This window comes from Gekko japonicus, unplaced genomic scaffold (assembly GCF_001447785.1).
Source record: "Gekko japonicus isolate JY-2015 unplaced genomic scaffold, Gekko_japonicus_V1.1 scaffold639, whole genome shotgun sequence".
In the NCBI taxonomy this organism is placed as follows: Eukaryota; Metazoa; Chordata; class Lepidosauria; order Squamata; family Gekkonidae; genus Gekko; species Gekko japonicus.
In genome coordinates this window covers 295630-314711 of record NW_015176471.1, presented here as the reverse complement: position 1 = coordinate 314711, position 19082 = coordinate 295630, and the positions used below count along the sequence as shown (strand labels likewise).

The 19082-nt window shown below is 51.7% G+C and overlaps 2 protein-coding genes across 2 annotated transcripts in view; both read right to left on the bottom strand.

Annotated features, from left to right (window-relative positions):
* IGDCC3 (immunoglobulin superfamily, DCC subclass, member 3) overlaps positions 1-12345 on the bottom strand; it is a 176516-nt gene extending 164171 nt beyond the window's left edge. The window contains exon 1 of the mRNA XM_015427137.1: positions 12173-12345. Within this exon, the coding sequence (XP_015282623.1) occupies positions 12173-12345 (173 nt within the window). The remainder of the gene's footprint in view (positions 1-12172) is intronic.
* Positions 12346-14873: 2528 nt separating this feature from the next.
* Positions 14874-19082, bottom strand: part of IGDCC4 (immunoglobulin superfamily, DCC subclass, member 4) — an 82013-nt gene continuing 77804 nt past the window's right edge. Inside the window, exon 20 of the mRNA XM_015427136.1 lies at positions 14874-15527. Within this exon, the coding sequence (XP_015282622.1) occupies positions 15039-15527 (489 nt within the window). The 3' untranslated portion in view covers positions 14874-15038. The remainder of the gene's footprint in view (positions 15528-19082) is intronic.

The following is a 19082-nucleotide window of genomic DNA, read 5'->3' as shown; positions in this document are numbered from 1 at the left end:
GCCCCTGATGTCAGGGGGTGTGGCATATGCTAATGAGTTATGCTAATGAGTTCCCCTAGCTCTTTTTCTACGAAATGACCCCTGCCTGCTCACAACTTTAATGCCAGTTGCTCACCAAGTAGGATTTTTGCTCAGAAGACTCCACAGCTTAGAGGGAGCATTGCTGGCAAGTGTTTGGATGGGAGAGCTCCAGAGAATAATGCACATTCAACCCACTTTCAGTGTGCTTTGCCACTGGATTCTGCTGTGCAAAAGGCAACATCCACTTGCTAAGAAAAGCGAAAGCGGATTGGAAATGCCTGATTCAGCACCTGCGAAAGGGTTACACACAGGGGTCATTTCCTGCAGGAGTGTACAGGAGCGGCGCTCCGGCAGTAAAGAGCCCAGGGGGCGGGCACATGCAACAAGCCCTGCCCCCTGCTCCCAGCAGTCCTCAGTCAGAGCAAGAAGCAGCCAGGTAAGTTGCAGAGCCCCCACCCCCCCGGGCCCTCGGTCCAAAACAGTCCAGTGGCACCTTTAAGACCAAGTTTTATTCAGGTACAAGCTCTCCCTCCTCTGGGAGGACAGATCTGCACGTCCCCCCCCCCAATAGCTAGCAATCCAAAACAGTCCAGTGGAGCCTGAGCGGTGGGTGTTGCCTTCTGACACACTTCCGGTGATGTCAGGGGGCATGGCATATGCAAATATGTTACGCTAATGACTTATGCTAACGAGCTCCTGCACCTCTTTTTCTATAAAATGACCCCTGCTGATAAGGGTGTAACAATAGCACATTATGCACTTTATAGAATGATAGTTACAAATGGTAAAGGTAAAGGTTTCCCTTGCTCGAAAGCCAGTCGAATCTAACTCTAGGGATGCGATGCTCATCTTCGTTTCCAAGCCAAAGAGCCAGCGCTGTCCGAAGACGTTTCCGTGGTCATGTGGCCGGCTTGACTAGACGCCAAGGCGCACGGAACGCTGTTACCTTCCCACCGAAGTGGTACCTATTTATCTACTTGCAATTTCTTGCTTTCAAACCGCTAGGTTGGCAGGAGCGGGGGCCAGAGACGGGAGCTCACTCCGTCATGCGGCACTCGGGTCTCGAACTGCCGAACTACCGACCTTCCGGTCCGCCGTTCAGCATCTTAACCACTCGAGCCACCGCAGCCCGGTTACAAATACGACACATTAATTTATACATTTCTTGCCGTGTATAATTACCCTAATTGACACTGCCTGTCTGGACCAGGTTTGTTTTGGGCACGTGTGAGAAAAGCCCCCCTTTTTAATTTTGTTCGACCTGGGTGGGATGGTTTGTACTGGGGGGGGGGGAGTTATTCCTTCCCGCCACCCCACTGTCTCCATTTGGGGAATCTTCCAGCAAATCTTTTCCTTCTCTTTTCTTTGCATCCCCCCCCCCCGCCCCCATGCTCTGCCAGTGGCATTTGTACAATGCTAATAGCTGGGATGGGTTGGGGGGGGGGTCACTGACACTCCCACCAACAATAGGAGGCTCTGGGAAGAGGGGCCTGAATGCGAGAGCTGCCCACAGGCAGAGGAGAAGTAGGCCGGGCGGGCGGGGAGACAACAGAAGGGGTCTTTCTTTTCCCAGGGGCCCTGTTTTCTACCCTCCGTCCATCAATAGCAAGAGGCTTTTCTGCATCCGCTCTCAATTGGGCGCAGTGGAATGGGTCGGCTGGGCGATCAAGCGCCACCTTCTGAAAGGAGCCAGGTCCGAAACCCGACAAAAGAGTGATGCATTTGGACAAAGTCAGATGAATCCAGGCGGACCCTTGCGGGGGGCACCTTTTTCGTGACACAAATTAGGCTTTTGGTCAGCTTCGGGGAAAGAGAGCAGTGCAAACATCTCCCCGTCTGGAGGCTGAATGGGAGGGAAGGTGATGTGGCAGAGACAGATCTCAGCAGATCTCAGATGCTGAGCAGGGTCGGTACTTGGAAGGGAGACCACCAAGGAGGGCTCTGCAGAGGAAGGCCATGGCCAACCACCTCTGCTCCTCACTTGCCCCGAAAGCCCCTTGCTGGAGTCACCAGAAGTCGGGAGCTAAGCAGGGTCAGTACTTGGAAGGGAGACCACCAAGGAAGGCTCTGCAGAGGAAGGCAAGGGCAATCCACCTCTGCTCCACACTTGCCCCGAAAGCCCTTTGCTGGGGTCACCAGAAGTCAGAAGCTAAGCAGGGTCAGTACTTGGAAGGGAGACCACCAAGGAAGGCTCTGCAGAGGAAGGCAAGGGCAAAACATCTCTGTTCCACACTTGCCCCGAAAGCCCCTTGCTGGAGTCACCAGAAGTCGGGAGCTAAGCAGGGTCAGTACTTGGAAGGGAGACCACCAAGGAGGGCTCTGCAGAGGAAGGCAAGGGCAAAACATCTCTGTTCCACACTTGCCCCGAAAGCCCCTTGCTGGAGTCACCAGAAGTCAGAAGCTAAGCAGGGTCGGTACTTGGAAGGGAGACCACCAAGGAAGGCTCTGCAGAGGAAGGCAAGGGCAACCCACCTAGGCTCCACACTTGCCCCAAAAGCCCCTTGCTGGGGTCACCAGAAGTCAGACGCTAAGCAGGGTTCTCAGCACCTATTGACGTAAGTAACGGCAGTTCTTACACGCCTATATAAATTTGTATAGTTGGAGTAGGCTGATGATCTCCAGTCAAAGCAGGATTGGCACGTGAATGGGAGACCACCAGGGAAGGCTGTGCAGAGGCAGGCAGTGGCACACCACCTCTGCTTCTCACTTGCCCTGAAAGCCCCTTGCTGGAGTTGGTTGCAAGTTGATTCCACTACAGCACTTTTTACACACACAAACACACACACGCACACACACAGGAGACAGACTCTCCAGCTGCTTCCCAATTAAGCCACGTGTGCAGCCTGAGTCTTTGCATGTCTACTCAGAAGTAAGCCCCACAGTAGGACTGACTTCCAAGGAAGCAGACAGAAGGCCTCTGCCTTTGCCTTTTGGACCGATCCAGGTTCCGGTCAAACTCATTGGTGCATTGAATTCCCATGCTGGCTCTTTTGTCCAACCTCGGTCTACTGTCAATCACCTTAATTGGGTGACTCTGAGTTCCAGTCTTGGGGGGGGGGGGCAGCTTTCCCCTAGCGGCCCTCTCCTTCCCATTCATAACTTCAAGAAGCCTCTGTCATGTGTCTCCTGCCTGCCCCTCTAGCATCTTCATTTACACACACACACCCCAAAAAAACACAAGGTGCTTTAGGATTCCATCATAGAGCAGAGAACCTCCATGTTCAGAGGCAGTCAGCCACTGAATCCCAGTGGCAGGAGGCAACATTAGGGGAAGCCCTCGGCTTCTAAGCCCTGTTGTTGACTGTCCAGAGGAACCTGTTGGCCGCTGTGTGAGACAGGATGCTGGACTAGATGGACCACTGCTTTGATCCAGCAGGGCTCCGCTTATGTTCTTATTGAGGCCTTGGCCTCTAGGCCCTGTCGTTGGCCCTCCAGAGGAACCGGTTGGCCACTGTGTGAGACAGGATGCTGGACTAGAAGGACCACTGGTCTGATCCAGCAGGGCTCTTCTGATGTTCTTATCAGGGGAAGGCTTCGGTCTCTATGCCCTGTTGTTGGCCCTCCAGAGGAACTGGCTGGCCACTGTATGAGACGGGATGCTAGACGCGATGGACCACTGGTCTGATTCAGCAGGGCTCTTCTGAAATTCTTATTGGGGGGAACGCCTTGGGCTCTATGCTATGTTGTTGGCCATCTAAAGAGGAAAGAAGGAGGAGGAGGAGATTGGATTTATACCCCACTACCCAAAGGAGTCTCAGAGCAGTTTACACTCCCTTCCCCTCCTCACAAGAGACACCTTGTGAGGTAGGCGGGACTGAGAGAGCTTTCTCAAGAACTGCCCTCAAGAGAACAGCTCTGAAAGAACTTGTGACTGACCCAAGGTCACACCAGCAGCTGCGTGTGAAGGCGCAGGGAATCAAACCCGGTTCTCCCAGATTAGAGTCCGTGCTCTTACCTGCTACACCAAACAGGATGCTGGACTTGATGGCCCAATGTTCTGATCCAGCAGGGCTCTTCTTAGGGTCTTATCAGGGGAAGGCCTCGGTCTCTGTGCCCTGTTGTTGGCCCTCCAGAAGAACTGGTTGGCCACTGTGTGAGACAGGAGGCTGGCCTAGAACGACTGCTGGTCTGATCCAGCAGGGCTCTTCTCATGTTCTTACACTCTGACCCCATGATGGTTTTGAGTATATATAAGAACATAAGAGAAGCCAATGTTGGATCAGGCCAATGGCCGATCCAGTCCAACACTCTGTCTCACAGTGGCCAAAAAGACCAGGTGCCATCAGTGGGGCCAGGACACTAGAAGCCCTCCCACTGTTGCCCCCACCCCCCAAGCACCAAGAATACAGAGCATCACTTGCCCCAGACCGAGAGTCCCTATCTATACCTTGTGGCTGATAGCCACTGATGGACCTCCGCTCCAGATGTTCATCCAATTCCCTCTTGAAGCCATCCATGCTTGTAGCCGCCACCACCTCCTGTGGCAGTAAATTCCAAGTATTAATCACTCTTTGGGTGAAGAAGGACTTCCTTTTATCTGTTCTAACGTGGCTCAGCAATTTCATGGAGTGCCCACGAGTTCTTGTATTGTGAGAAAGGGAGAAAAGTACCTCTTTCTCCACCTGCTCTATCCCATGCATAATCTTATAAACCTTACCTCGATCATGTCACCCCTCAGCCGTCATTTCTCCAAGCTAAAGAGCCCCAAGCGCTTTAACCTTTCTTCATCGGGAAAGTGTTCCAAACCTTTTATCATCCTAGTTGCCCTGTTCTGCACTTTTTCCAATGCCGTTAATATCCTTTTTGAGGTGTGGTGACCAGAACTGTACACAGTACTCCAAATGAGGATGTACCATCAATTTATATATGCAGCTCTGTGATACATATGGTACAGTTTCCCTCTAGCAGTTGAAGCTCAGAGCTTCTCTGACTCAGCAGGCTTTGAGCAGATCTCTCTTCTCCTCCCTCCTCCCCCTTCCCTCCCCCCTCCCCTTTATTTGAACCACTCCTCGCTGGAGTAGATTCTGTTACAAACCACTGAAATCATATTTTACCACTTGCCAGCCAAAGCCGCGTGTGGTGGGGTTCATTTCACAGCAGAGCTACCGAATTCCGCAACCGCCGCTAACAGATGATGCCTGTAGTAATAACAATTCCAGCTGCAGCGGGAATGATGGGGCTTTCTTGGATCATTATGAAAAGAGAAAGAGGGAGACTGTGATGGGGGGGGGGGAATGGAGCCTTCTCAGCTCGTGTTTTGATTTTTGGGGCCAGGATTATGTCATGGCAAAATATTGTAGAAGTCTGGTGGCGCCTGAAGAGACTGACAGAAATTTATTCCGTTAAGTCCGAGCATGAACTGAGCGCCGCATAATGAAAGAGGCTCATGCTGAGGTAAATCTTACTCATCTTTCATGTAACAGGAAAAAAGGGGGAAAAGACTCAACCCGAAATGAGTTAGGGAACCAAAAGATTGAGAAAAAGCAACCAAGGCCCCGGTCACACGGAGAATTTGCTGCGCAAAAGGCACTAATGTCGGGTGGATTTTCGGGGCACGATCACACCGCAACATCTGGGAAGCGTAGCGTACCCATGGCCAACCCGTGGCGTCCCGCCAAAGATGCGGAGTTAAAAAGTACCAAGGAAAGTGCACTAGTATCCCGAAAACGCGCGGCACAGGCGGGCGTCTGATCGCGGGAGCGCTAGTATGCCGTGGCATCCGGCGGTCATCCACGTCCTGTCGCAAACGGGATGTTTTTTGTAAGCGCATACGCACAAGCACGAAACTGAAAGCAGTGCTGCTCCATGGAAGTGCGCATGCGCACAGACGCAAAACACTTGTGTGATCGCGCTGTGCTGCCATCCCACTTTGGTGAGCTTTTCAGAACAGCTAAACGATGTACAGCCTATCCTCTGACGTTTCTAGAACTTTGGAATGCTTTACGATGAAATTTTACAGATCGTTGGATGGCTACCAAACTAAAATGGACACATTAAAGCGCCATCACATTTTTTTAAAGCTTTGTGTTTTCTAAACATGATAAAGAAACTACATTTTCAGAGCCCTCAACAGAGGACGGGGAAAAAATGACCAGAAAAGAGACAACTTGAGGGGGGGGGGGTGATAGAAGTTTATAAAAGTATGCATGTGATGGAGAGAGTTGACCAAGATAACTTTTTTTCCCCTCTCCAAAATTACTAGAATGTGAGGGTATCCAATAAAGCTGATGGGCAGTAGGTTCAGGACAGACTAAAGGAGATACTTTTTTAAAACAGAAAGTGATTAGAATGTGAAATTTGCTGCCAGAAGATGTAATGATGGCCACAGGAATAAACAGTTTGAAAGGGGGATTAGATAGATTCATGGAGGATAGGTTTATCAGTGGCTACTAGCCATGGTGGCTGAGGGGGACCTCCATGTTCAGGGACAGTCAACCTCTGAATCCCAGTGCCAGAAGGCAACATCAGGGGAAGGCCTCAGCCTCTCTGCTGTTTTTGGCCCTCCTGAGGAACTGGTTGGCCACTGTGTGAGACAGGATGCTGGACTAGATGTACCTTCACTGATCTGATCCAGCAGGGCTCTTCTTATGTTCTTATGAAGGCCTTGGCTTTATGCCATGTTTTTGGCCCTCCGTAGCCAGTTTGGTGAAGTGGTTAGGAGTGCGGACTGTAATCTGGGAGAACCGGGTTTGATTCCCCACTCCTCCACATGCAGCTGTTGGTGTGATCTTGGGTCAGTCTCAAGTTCTCTCAGAGCTGTTCTCTCAAGAGCAGTTCTCTCAGAGCTCTCTCAGCCCTACCTACCTCACAGGCAGTGTTCCCTCTAAGCTAGCTCACAGTTTTTTCGTCTCCAGCTCACACATTTGTCTCTTAGCTCAGGAAGGAGGGCTCCAGAGCAAACTAATGTATGCAGCACCCAAATCGCTCGCTCACAACTTTAATGCCAGGAGCTCACGAAGTGAAATATTTGCTCACAAGACTCCGCAGCTTAGAGGGAGCAATGCTCACAGGGTGTCTGTTGTGGGGAGGGGAAGGGAAAGGAGATTGTAAGATGCTCTGAGAATCCTTTGGGTAGTGAAGGGTGGGGTATAAATCGAATCTCCTCCTCCTCTCCTCCAGAGGAAGAGCTTGGGCACTGTGTGAGACAGGATGCCAGACTAGATGGACCTTCACTGGTCTGATCCAGCAGGACTCTTCTTATGTTCTTATGACCAGTCTTCCCTCTAAGCTGAGTTAGTGTGAGCTAGCTCACAGTTTTTTAGCCTCCGGCTCACACATTTTTGTCTCGGCTCAGGAAGGGATGGCCCCAGAGCAAACTAATTTATGCAGTAGCCAAATTGCTCGCTCAAAACTTTAATGCCAGGAGCTCACAGAGTGGACTTTTTGCTCACAAGACTCCACAGCTTAGAGGGAGCCTTGCTTATGACCAGTGTCCCCTCTAAGCTTTGTTAGTGTGAGCTAGCTCACAGTTTCTTAGCCTCCGGCGCACACATCTTTGCCTTCGCTCAGGAAGGAGGGCTCCAGAGCAAACTAAGTTATGCGGTAGCCAAATCGCTCAATCACAACTTTAATGCCAGGAGCTCACAGAGTGGACTTTTTGCTCACAAGACTCCACAGCTTAGAGGGAGCCTTGCTTATGACTAAGATGAACAGGGTGGGGGGAAGATTTGCAAGGGAGAATCTGCAGGAGGGAAAATATCAAGTACTCCACCACCCTGCCTGTCCATCCTGCCACTGCCCCCCCCCCACATAAGCATTGGGGGGGGGAATGTGGGATTAGGAGCCCTTCCTTCAAACGTCTGCCTAGAATGGGCCTGTCCATCTCCAGGACCGGGGCAGCCTGCTGGCTGATCCACGCACCCCCCCCACCCCCTTGGCATTTTACATCCTCCCCCTTTTCGTAATTAAGCCGAACATCTGGTTCGCCTTCTTTCCTAGCTGTCGCTTCACCCGCAGCTGATGTTTTCCTTTTGATGGCCACGCCAGGGTGGAAATCTCTTTCCTGCATGGTTGCAGTTTGTTCCAAACTCATCAACATGTATGTAAAGGACCGCAGGTTACTTCGGTGGCCATTGTCCTGGGATTGGCAGGTTCAGTGATCCAGTGGGTTGGGGAGGGGGAGGAGGCCAAGGATACCTGACTGTGATCAGATGGGTTGAATCCCTCAAGTTCCTGCTTTACTCTCCCTTCCCTGAAGTTGAAGCTCTTTTGCTATAGGAATAAGAACACAACAACATAAGAAAAGCCAGTGCTGGATCAGGCCAGTGGCCCATCCAGTCCAACACTCTGAGTCACACAGTGGCCAGAAATACCAGGTACCATCAGGAGGTCCAGCAGTGGGGGCCAGGAAACTAGAAGCCCTCCCACTGTCCCCCCCCCCAAGCACCAAGAAGACAGAGCATCCCTTGCCCCAGACTGAGAGTTCCCATAAGAACATAAGAGAAGCCAATGTTGGATCGGGCCAACACTCTGAGTCACACAGTGGCCAGAAATACCAGGTGCCCTCAGGAGGTCCAGCAGTGGGGCCAGGACACTAGAAGCCCTCCCACTGTTGCCCCCCAAGCACTTGCCCCAGACCGAGAGTACCTATCTATACCTTGTGGCTAAGAGCCACTGATGGACCTCTGCTCCAGATGTTTACCCAATTCCCTCTTGAAGCCGTCCATGCTTGTAGCCGCGGCCACCTCCTGTGGCCGTGAATTCCATGTGTTAATCACTCTTTGGGTGAAGAAGGACTCCCTTTTATCTGTTCTAACCTGGCAGCTCAGAAATTTCATGGAGTGCCCAAGCGCTTTAACCTTTCTTTATAGGGAAAGTGTTCCAACCCTTTGATCATTCGAGTTGCCCTTTTCTGCACTTCTTCCAATGCTATAATACCCATTTTGAGGTGTGGTGACCAGAACTGAACACAGTACTCCAAATGAGGACGCACCATTGATTTGTACAGGGGCATTATGATACTGGCTGATCTGAAGCTATGCTAACAAAGCGCTTGGGAAAGGTGGCATTTCCAGACTCCTCCGATTTATTCTCACAACAACCCTGTGTGGTAGGCTAGGCTACCAGCCCAAAGTCACTGGGAAGCTTCCATGGTACAGTGGGGACTTGAACTCACGTCTCCCAGATCCTAGGATGACTCTAACCTGTGCCCCCTGCTGGCTTTCGGTCTGCCATTTGTATGGTGGATACCATCCTTGGTGGCATGGATTATCACCCACCATTATTTTAAACACACTGTTACTCTTGCTGTTCTTCTCTAGAGCACTCAAGAGGGGCTTTCGTGAGTTGCAGTGTTTGCAAAAGGGCTGACATAATTTTATTCTCTTCTATTTTATCCTCACAACAACCCTGCTAGGTAGGTTAGGTGGAGATTGGATTTATCCCCCGCCCTTCACTACCGAAAGGTGTCTCAGAGCGGCTTACAAACTCCTTTCCCTTCCCCTCCCCACAACAGACACCCTGTGAGGTAGGCGGGGCTGAGAGAGCTCTGGCAGAAACTGCTCTTTTTCAAGAACAGCTCTTATCAGAACTACGGCTTGCCCAAAGTCATCCAGCAGCTGCAAGTGGAGGAGTGGGGAATCAAACCCGGTTCTCCCAGATTAGAGTCCGCGCATTTAACCACTACACCAAACTGGCTTCACTGGCGATTTCCCATCTAGAAGCTGTGAACCCAGCACATAGTCAGAAGAAGAAGAAGAGGAGGAGATTGGATTTATACCCCGCCCTTCACTCGGAGTCTCAGAGCGGCTTACAAACTCCTTCCCCTTCCCCACAACAGACACCCTGTGAGGTAGGCGGGGCTGAGAGAGTTCTGGGAGAACCGCTCCTGAGAGAACAGCTCTGAAAGAACTTATGACTGACCCAAGGTCATGCAGCAGCTGCAAGTGGAGGAGTGGGGAATCAAACCCGGTTCTCCCAGATTAGAGTCCGCGCACTTAACCACTACAACCAAACTTAAGACTTGTTGGATCAGGCCAATGGCCTATCTGCGTCACATACTCTGTGCCACACAGTGGCCAAAACTCAGTTGCCATCAGGAGGTCCACTAGTGGGGCCAGAACTCCAGAAGCTCTTCGGCTGTTGCCCCCCCCAAGCACCAAGAAGACAGAGCATCACTGCCCCAGACAGAGTGTTCCCTCTAGACCTTGTGGCTAATAGCTGCTGGCGGACCGCTGCTCCATACGTTTCTCCAATCTCCTCTTGAAGCCGTCCATGCTTGTAGCCGCCGCCACTTCCTGCAGTAGTGAATTCCATGTGTTAATGACTCTTTGGGTAAAGAAAAACTACCTTTTCTCTGCTCATGAATTTCATGGAGTGCCCACAAGTTCTTGTATTGTGAGAAAGGGAGAAAAGTGCCACTTCCTGCAGTAGTGAATTCCATGTGTTAATGACTCTTTGGGTGAAGAAGGACTTCCTTTTCTCTGCTCATGAATTGCATGGAGTGCCCACGAGTTCTTGTATTGTGAGAAAGGGAGAAAAGTGCCACTTTCTCTGCCTTCTCTATCCCAGGCATAACTTTGTAAACCTCGATCATGTCATTTCTCCAAGCTAACGAGCCTTGATCTCTTTAAACTTTCTTCGCAGGGGAGGTGTTCCATCTGCTGAATCATTTTAGTTGCCCTTTTCTGCACCTTTTCAAGTGCTATAACGTCTTTCTTGAGGCGCAGGAGTCACTGGACAGCCACTACGCCCTCTCTCTCTCTCTCCCAGAGTCAGGAATACGGGCATGATAACACTGACCCCCTAGTGGGTTGCCACTAAGTCCGCTGCAACTCGAGGGCACTCCAAGTCCAATGTTTCCTCTAAGCTGTGCAGTCTTGTGAGCAAAAATTCTACTTTGTGAGCGACTGGCATTAAAGTTGTGAGCCAGCAATTTGGCTACTGCATAAATCAGTTTGCTCGGGAGCCGTCCCATCCTGAGCTGAGACAAAAATGTGTGAGCTGGAGGCTAATAGACTGCGATCTAGCTCACACTAACTCAGCTTAGAGGGAACACTGCTTTCCACCACCATTTTGCTGGGCTTCTTGTAATGGCTGTGGTTCTAATGTACATGAAGTGCTTTGAATAAATGTTAAATATTATTATGAAAACAACGATGATGATGAAGAAGTAGAAGAAGAGGAGGAGGAAGAGGAAGAAGAAGAGATTGGATTTATACCCTGCCCTTCACTACCCGAAGGAGTCTCAGAGCAGTTTACAATCTTCTTTCCCTTCCCCTCCCGACAACAGACACCCTGCGAGGCAGGTGGGGCTGAAAGAGCTCTTTCGAGGACTGTTCTTGAGAGAACAGCTCTGAAAGAACTTGTAACTGACCCAAGGTCACACCAGCAGCTGCATGTGGAGGAGTGGGGAATCAAACCCAGTTCTCCCAGATTAGAGTCCGCGCTCCTAACCACCACACCAAACTGGCCCTCAGTCTTTTGCAACAGGCCATCCATGCATCTGATCCTTTTTAAAGCCATCCCGTTGCCGTTTCTTGCTTGCCTCTAAGGAGATAACGCAGGAGATGCACATTTTAAGCAAACAAAAGAAGCGGCTACCACCACATTGTGCTTTTTGGGGGCCCCCCCCCCCCCCCCCCCCAAATAAACAAAGCACAAACCACCGGAAAAGAACAAAATCTACTGCTTTTATTTTGTTTTTAAAACAAGCATGAGGTAGTTGTGTTGTTAAAAAAACAAACAAACCAATACAGAAATAGTAGTAAAATTGCTATGCTACAACATACTCTATGCAACTGTGGTGTCCCCCCCCCTTTTTATAAAATTAAATAAAATAAAGATGCTCTGAGGAAATAAAAAATACGTTGCCGTACATTTAAAAAAGGAGAGAAAGCGACCGATACCTAAAATATTAGGTACAAGAACCTACGGGCACCCTGTGGCCGAAATCCTTCTATGCACAAGCACCTCCGAAAGAAAGCCGAAAACGAAGCCGAAAACGGGCCCCATTCCCTTCAACGGAGCTGACGGGAGAGAAGGTCGCCCTGGGATGGTGCCCTCTGTTAATATCAAGAGTCCAGGCTGGTGAGGTGACCCAGTTAGCCGGCAAAGGTTCTCTATTTTCAGTAGAAGTTGTTAGAAGCACTCGTTGAGTGTGTATAAAAAGCCGCCGTTACCTGCCTGGTAGCAACGACGGGCCGACGCTCACCCAAATGAGCCCCTCTCGCTGTCCAGTTTTAAGCTCCACGAGATCAAGTGGTAAAGCTCTGCGAGGAGGGGGCTGTACCACTTCAGGCGGCAGAGCACGTGCGTGTACGCGTACTCCAAATGTGTACTCTCTTTTTTGAAACGTACAAACAAAATCAGCACGTCCGGCGACATAAAAACCGTCTCCTCAGAACTGCAGAGGCGAGCGTTCAAACGGGCCAATTTTAACTCCTCCTGCAAGTTTATGGTGGTAGAGTCCAGGAGGCGCTTTCTCCCTTGGATTCCCCTGAATGTGTAAACCGGCCATAAACGCTGCAGCTCTCGGCAACTGCCTCATTCAAGTACACAGCAGCTTGCCACGGAAACTGGGCCTTTCCCCCTTCCTGTGATGTATGCTCATCTTTCGTGGGTCCTGCCGGCACCTCTGGTCAAACAGGTTTTGAATATTTTTGAAACAACAGAAAAAACCTATCAAACCTATTTAACCAGAGGCAAAAGTGAGATAAAAGTGTAGTAGTAAACACACACTCTGAAAAACTTACACTGTCTTTCTAGCCTCCATTTATAATACGAGGCCGAATGTGGTTTTGTGGGGGGGGGGGGGGGTGGTAACACGTCCACCAACTGCTCCAACAAAACGTATTTGCAAAAAAAGGCACATTTGTATTCTCAATTTTCCCCAGCACTTCCAGAAGTGGATGCCGTTAGAATTTGGGGGGCAGGGGGAGGGATGCGGACTGCAGAAGTAATTAATCTGGCCAGCTGATACTTCGAATTATTGTGCTGAAATCCATCAAGAAGTTTTGCATTTTGTTTTTAAAAAGAGAGCGAGCGAGCCGGATTCGGGAAACTCCTTTTTTCTGCCCACTTCTACAGCTGCAAGTCGGACCACTCTGACCAGCGGCGGAAGCCAGCAATTTGGGGGTGCTTCCGTGGTCCAGCGACCATCTTGGTGCCAGGGGAGGAGGGCAGGATCTGGCCACCGCAGAGATCTCAACCCATTCAGGCTCAGCGCCAACGAAGCGTGAGCCCCACCACTCTCCTCTGATGGTGCCAGGATACTCCTGTGGCACAAATCTCCGTTCCGTTGAACCACCTCCACTCCACTCTCCCCACCTGGGCGGCTCTTTCCTACGTTCGAAGAATCTGGGGACTTGTCTAGTCTGAGCTGGCAACCGCCACTACCGCCTGAAGCTGGATCCAGCCCTTTCTCACGCACTGCTCCTCCCTTGGCATCACATCTGCTCAGCTTTGCAGACTGAATATCGTAGGAGAGAGAAGAGCAAGGTTTGGAGGGAAGCGGCCTTCAGAGTCCCGATGCAAACGGCACGCGAAAGGTTCACCTCCTGTCAATGCTCTCTGAAAGGCCCTTTTCCACCCACACACAGGAACCTACTGAATCAGAGCCTTGGTCCATCAAGGTCTGTATTGTCCCCACTCAGACTGGCAACGGCTCTCCCAGGTCTCAGGCGGAGGTCTTTCACATCACCTGCTGCCTGGTCCTTTTAACAGCAGATGCCAGGGATTGAACCTGGGACCTTCTGCATGCCAAGCAGATGCTCTACCACTGAGCCACGGCCCCTCCTTACAGCTCTCCAGGGTCTCAGGCGGAGGTCTTTCACATCACCTGCTGCCTGGTCCTTTTAACAGCAGATGCCAGGGATTGAACCTGGGACCTTCTGCATGCCAAGCAGATGCTCTACCACTGAGCCACGGCCCCTCCTTACAGCTCTCCAGGGTCTCAGGCGGAGGTCTTTCACATCACCTGCTGCCTGGTCCTTTTAACAGCAGATGCCAGGGATTGAACCTGGGACCTTCTGCATGCCAAGCAGATGCTCTACCACTGAGCCACGGCCCCTCCTTACAGCTCTCCAGGGTCTCAGGCGGAGGTCTTTCACATCACCTGCTGCCTGGTCCTTTTAACAGCAGATGCCAGGGATTGAACCTGGGACCTTCTGCATGCCAAGCAGATGCTCTACCACTGAGCCACGGCCCCTCCTTACAGCTCTCCAGGGTCTCAGGCGGAGGTCTTTCACATCACCTGCTGCCTGGTCCTTTTAACAGCAGATGCCAGGGATTGAACCTGGGACCTTCTGCATGCCAAGCAGATGCTCTACCACTGAGCCACGGCCCCTCCTTACAGCTCTCCAGGGTCTCAGGCGGAGGTCTTTCACATCACCTGCTGCCTGGTCCTTTTAACAGCAGATGCCAGGGATTGAACCTGGGACCTTCTGCATGCCAAGCAGATGCTCTACCACTGAGCCACGGCCCCTCCTTACAGCTCTCCAGGGTCTCAGGCGGAGGTCTTTCACATCACCTGCTGCCTGGTCCTTTTAACAGCAGATGCCAGGGATTGAACCTGGGACCTTCTGCATGCCAAGCAGATGCTCTACCACTGAGCCACGGCCCCTCCTTACAGCTCTCCAGGGTCTCAGGCGGAGGTCTTTCACATCACCTGCTGCCTGGTCCTTTTAACAGCAGATGCCAGGGATTGAACCTGGGACCTTCCGCATGCCAAGCGGATGCTCTGCCGCTGAGCCACGCCCCCTTCCCATGAACACATGAAGGTACCTTCTACTGAATCCGACCACTGGTCCATCAAAGTCAATATCTACTCAGACTGGCAGTGGCTCTCCAGGGTCTCAGGCGGAGGTCTTTCCCATCACCTCCTGCCTGGTCCTTTTAACTGGAGGTGCCGGGGATCGAACCTGGGACCTTCCACATGCCGAGCAGATGCTGTGCCGCTGAGCCACGGCCCCTCCTCTCCTTTTCACCCAAACTCCCAATTATGAGGCTGTTTAGTACCGCCGAAGATGTTACGCGATTTCTAGCTCTGCCGGGGCCAACAATTTCGTCAAACGCTCTCTTCAGAGATGGTCTGTGCATGCTACATTCTCAAATGCTGTGGGAGAACGGATTAGACTAGACAGGCCCCCACACAGCAAGACCTGTGACTGGCTTTGGGGGAAAACGTCACAGGGGGCAGGGCCTGCGCTCTCTCCCTCTCCCCGAAGGAAGTCCCTGCTCCCCACCGAGTCAAGGCGTTCCACAGGCCCGGGAAACCCGGCAGCCATCTTGTGAGTCTGCCTCTCAGGCCTTAACAACACGTCAGAGGCCTCGGGGTCACTCTCTTCTTCCGGGCTCTCCTCGGAGTGGCTGACAGAAGCCTTCTGAGACGGGCCCCCCTGCGCTGGGAGGTGTTTTGGGCCCCGGTTCTCAGCCAGGGGCCCTTCTATGTCCAGCATGCGGAGCTGTGAGTCGTAACCTCTGTTGGAGGCCAAGAAATCAGAATGGACGATGACCTCCGCTTCCATCTGGTTGAGGGTGCCGGGCACTTGCTCCCTCTTCCCTTCGTTCTGTATTATTCAAGAGACAAAAGAAAAGAGAGTGACCTTCAGTGAAATATTTCCAGGGTCGTCTATGTAAAACAAACAAACAAACCAGGAGGCCAGTCCTGTTACCAAAGCACTCCGGCTTACTATAACCTCCTCTTCCTTTGGTGTAGCGGTTAGGGATGTGCATTCAGTTTGTCCGAACCGAATGCACCCCCCGAAAATGGCCCATTCGGACCCCTTTCGGGCTGCTGCAGGCCGATTCAGATTCTCTGATCTGAATCGGCTTGCCGCTTCCACCGGCAATTCGGCCCCATTATATCCTATGGGCCATTGAAGTCAATGGTGAAAACATAGGGTTTATTCTGGGGGCTGGAGGGGAAGGGGTTTGAGGGAGAGGCTCCAAACTCGCAAGGTAGCTGCTGGGTCCTCTCCCCAAGATACCAACCAAGTTTGAAGAACATTGGACCAGGGGGTCCAATTTTACGGGCCCCCAAACAGGTTGCCCCTATCTCCTCCATTGTTCTCTATGGTGGGAAAAAAGTAACTTTTTCCCGCCATAGAGAACAATGGAGGGGATGGGACAACCTGTTTGGGGGCCCGTAGAATTGGCCCCCTGGTCCAATGCTCTTGAAACTTGGTTAATATCTTGGGGAGAGGCCCCAGCAGCTACCCTGCGGGTTTGGAGTCTTGTCCTCAAGCCCCCTCCCCTCCAGCCCCCAGAATATACCCTATGTTTTCGCTATTGACTTCAATGGCCCATAGGATATAATGGGGCTGAAATTGACATTCGGCTGGCCCAAAGACTCACTGTACTGACGAAACTGACATGTGGGTGTCTTACTGCCAGCCGAAATAGATTCTGCCAGATTCCGCAGAATCCGAATGGGCTGAATTTATTTATTTTTTTTGCACACCCCTAGTAGCGGTTAAGAGTGGCGGACTGGAGAACCGGGCTTGATTCCCCACTCTGGCTCCACATGCGAACCCAGGTCACCCAAGGTCCTAGCCCGCCATTCTATCCATCATAGACTCATAGAATGTTAGAGTTGGAAGGGACCTTACAGGTCATCTAGTCCAACCCCCGGCACTCTGCAGGAGCAAAGCCGAAAGACAGCCCTACAACATACCCGAAAGATGGTCGTCCAGCCTCCGCTTGAAAACGTCCAGCAAAGGAGCCTCCACCAGCTCCAGAGACAGACTGTTCCACTGCTCAACCACTCTGACAGTTAGGAAGAGTGTCTGAGAGCTCACACTGGCTCTCACAAAAGGCGTAAATTACGCCACGGCCTTCATCTGCACTGCCGGCCTTTTCCATTGGGGCTCTGGGTCTGTGGGACGGGGTCCCTCCTTGGAGATCTTTTGGAGGCGTTGAAAGGCCTGCCTGTTTGCCAGGACTTTTGGGGGGGGGGGTTGAATGGCAGGTATCTTTTAAGGGGTGAGGGGCAGGCAGAGATTTTTTTGGGGGGGAGGTTGCTCCTTTATCATTATTTTTAACCGAGAATGTCTGTAACTGTCACTGTCCGCTGCCTTGAACGGTGAGGAAAGGTAGAACATCACCCTTTTGATAAATAAGTACAAACTGCCAACTTTTAAAAAAGAAACCGCAGCTGTTGGCCAGTGTTCCCTCTAAGCTGAGTGAGTGTGAGCTAGCTCACAGTTTTTTAGTCTCCGGCTCACACATTTTTGCCTTCGCTCAGGAAGGGATGGCTCCAGAGCAAAGTGATTTATCCAGTAGCCCAATCGCTTGCTCACAGCTTTAATGCCAGTAGCTCACAAAGTAGAATTTTTGCTCACAAGACTCCACTGCTTAGAGGGAACATTGCCTGGGAGGTGGGTGGGGCTGAGAGAGCTCTGACACAAACTGCTCTTTTTCAAGGACAGCGGTGCCAGAGCTTGTGACTGACCCAAGGTCACATCAGCAGGTGCAAGTGGAGGAGTGGGGAATCCAACCCGGTTCTCCCAGATTAGAGTCCGCGCACTTAACCACTACACCAAGCTGAGTTAGTGTGAGCTAGCTCACGGTTTTTTAGCCTCCAGCTCATGCATTTTTGTCTTAGCTCGGGAAGGAGGGCTCCAGAGCAAACTAATTTATGCAGCAGCCCAATCGCTCACTCACAACTTTAATGCCCAGTCGCTCACGAAGTAGAATTTTTGCTCACAAGACTCCACTGCTTAGAGGGAACACTGCTGTTGGCCCTGATTGAACTTCAGCCCTTCTATTCGGCATCATCCAGACCCACCAGGCGGCTTTGCCCAGGGAGTCAAAAATACGTTCTTCTGTGCTTTGGACCTAGGGCACCCCAGGGCCGCACCTCACAAGAAATAAGATGACGGACTGGGGCTGATACCAGGCGTGCACGGCTAAATCAACAAGGAGGGACGTGGAAACCCAGGCTTCATGGGCAAGGCCGCTCCGGGGTAGGCCGAGTCACCAACCTTGGGGGGGGGGGTTTAGCGTCTCAAGCCCTTTCCCTCTCGGGAACCAGACGGGAGGGGGCGAGAGGACTCCCAGAGCGGAGGAGTTATCCGGCACCCCACCAGCCCCTGCCTCCTCCCCCCTCCGGTAAAGTGCTTCTTTTTATGGCTCTGTAATTGTGCGCCCTCCAGGCCTTCGCGAAGCTGTCCAGAAACACCCACCCCCTCTCTCCCTCAGCATTCCTCAGGTGGCCCCAGGGATCTGGAGGGGAGGGGAGGTGATGCCGCCAGCCTGTCAGGCCCCCTCCCCCACCCTCCATTTGAGGCATGTCTGCTTTTCTCTGTTCCGCTGCTGCCAGGTCAAGGTTCCCACCCACCCCCTCAGCTCCCCCACACAGAGAAGGCGTCCATCTTGCACGGGGAAAACTTCCTTTTGGAAACAAAGAGTGACCGTGGGCAGTCTTCCCTCTAAGCTGAGTCAGTGTGAGCTGGCTCACAGTTTTTTAGCCTCCGGCTCACACATTTTTGCCTTAGCTCAGGAAGGAGGGCTCCGGAACAAACTAATTTACGCAGCGGCCAAATCGCTCGCTCACAACTTTAATGCCGGTAGCTCACAAAGTAGAATTTTTGCTCACAGGACTCCACAGCTTAGAGGGAGCATTGTGGGCACACCAGAGCTGTGACACAGAGGGCGGGGATTAACAGCTGTACACATGAACATGCAGAGTGCGCTGACCAGTGTTCCCTCTAAGATGAGTTAGTGCGAGCTAGCTCACAGTTTTTCAGCCTCCGGCTCACACGTTTTTGCCTTCGCTCGGGACGGAGGGCTCCAGAGCAAACTAATTTCTGCAGCGGCCAAATTGCTCGCTCACAACTTTAATGCCAAGTAGCTCACAAAGTGGAATTTTTACTCACAAGGCTCCACAGCTTAGCGGGAGCATTGCAGCCAGTGTTCCCTCTAAGCTGAGTTAGTGTGAGATAGCTCACAGTTTTTCAGCTTCCAGTTCACACATTTTTGTCTTTGCTCAGGAAGGGATGGCTCCAGAGCAAACTAATTGATGCAGGAGCCAAATCGCTCGCTCACAACTTTAATGCCAGTAGCTCACAAAGTAGAATTTTTGCTCATAAGGCACCACAGCTTAGAGGGAGTGTTGGTGCTGA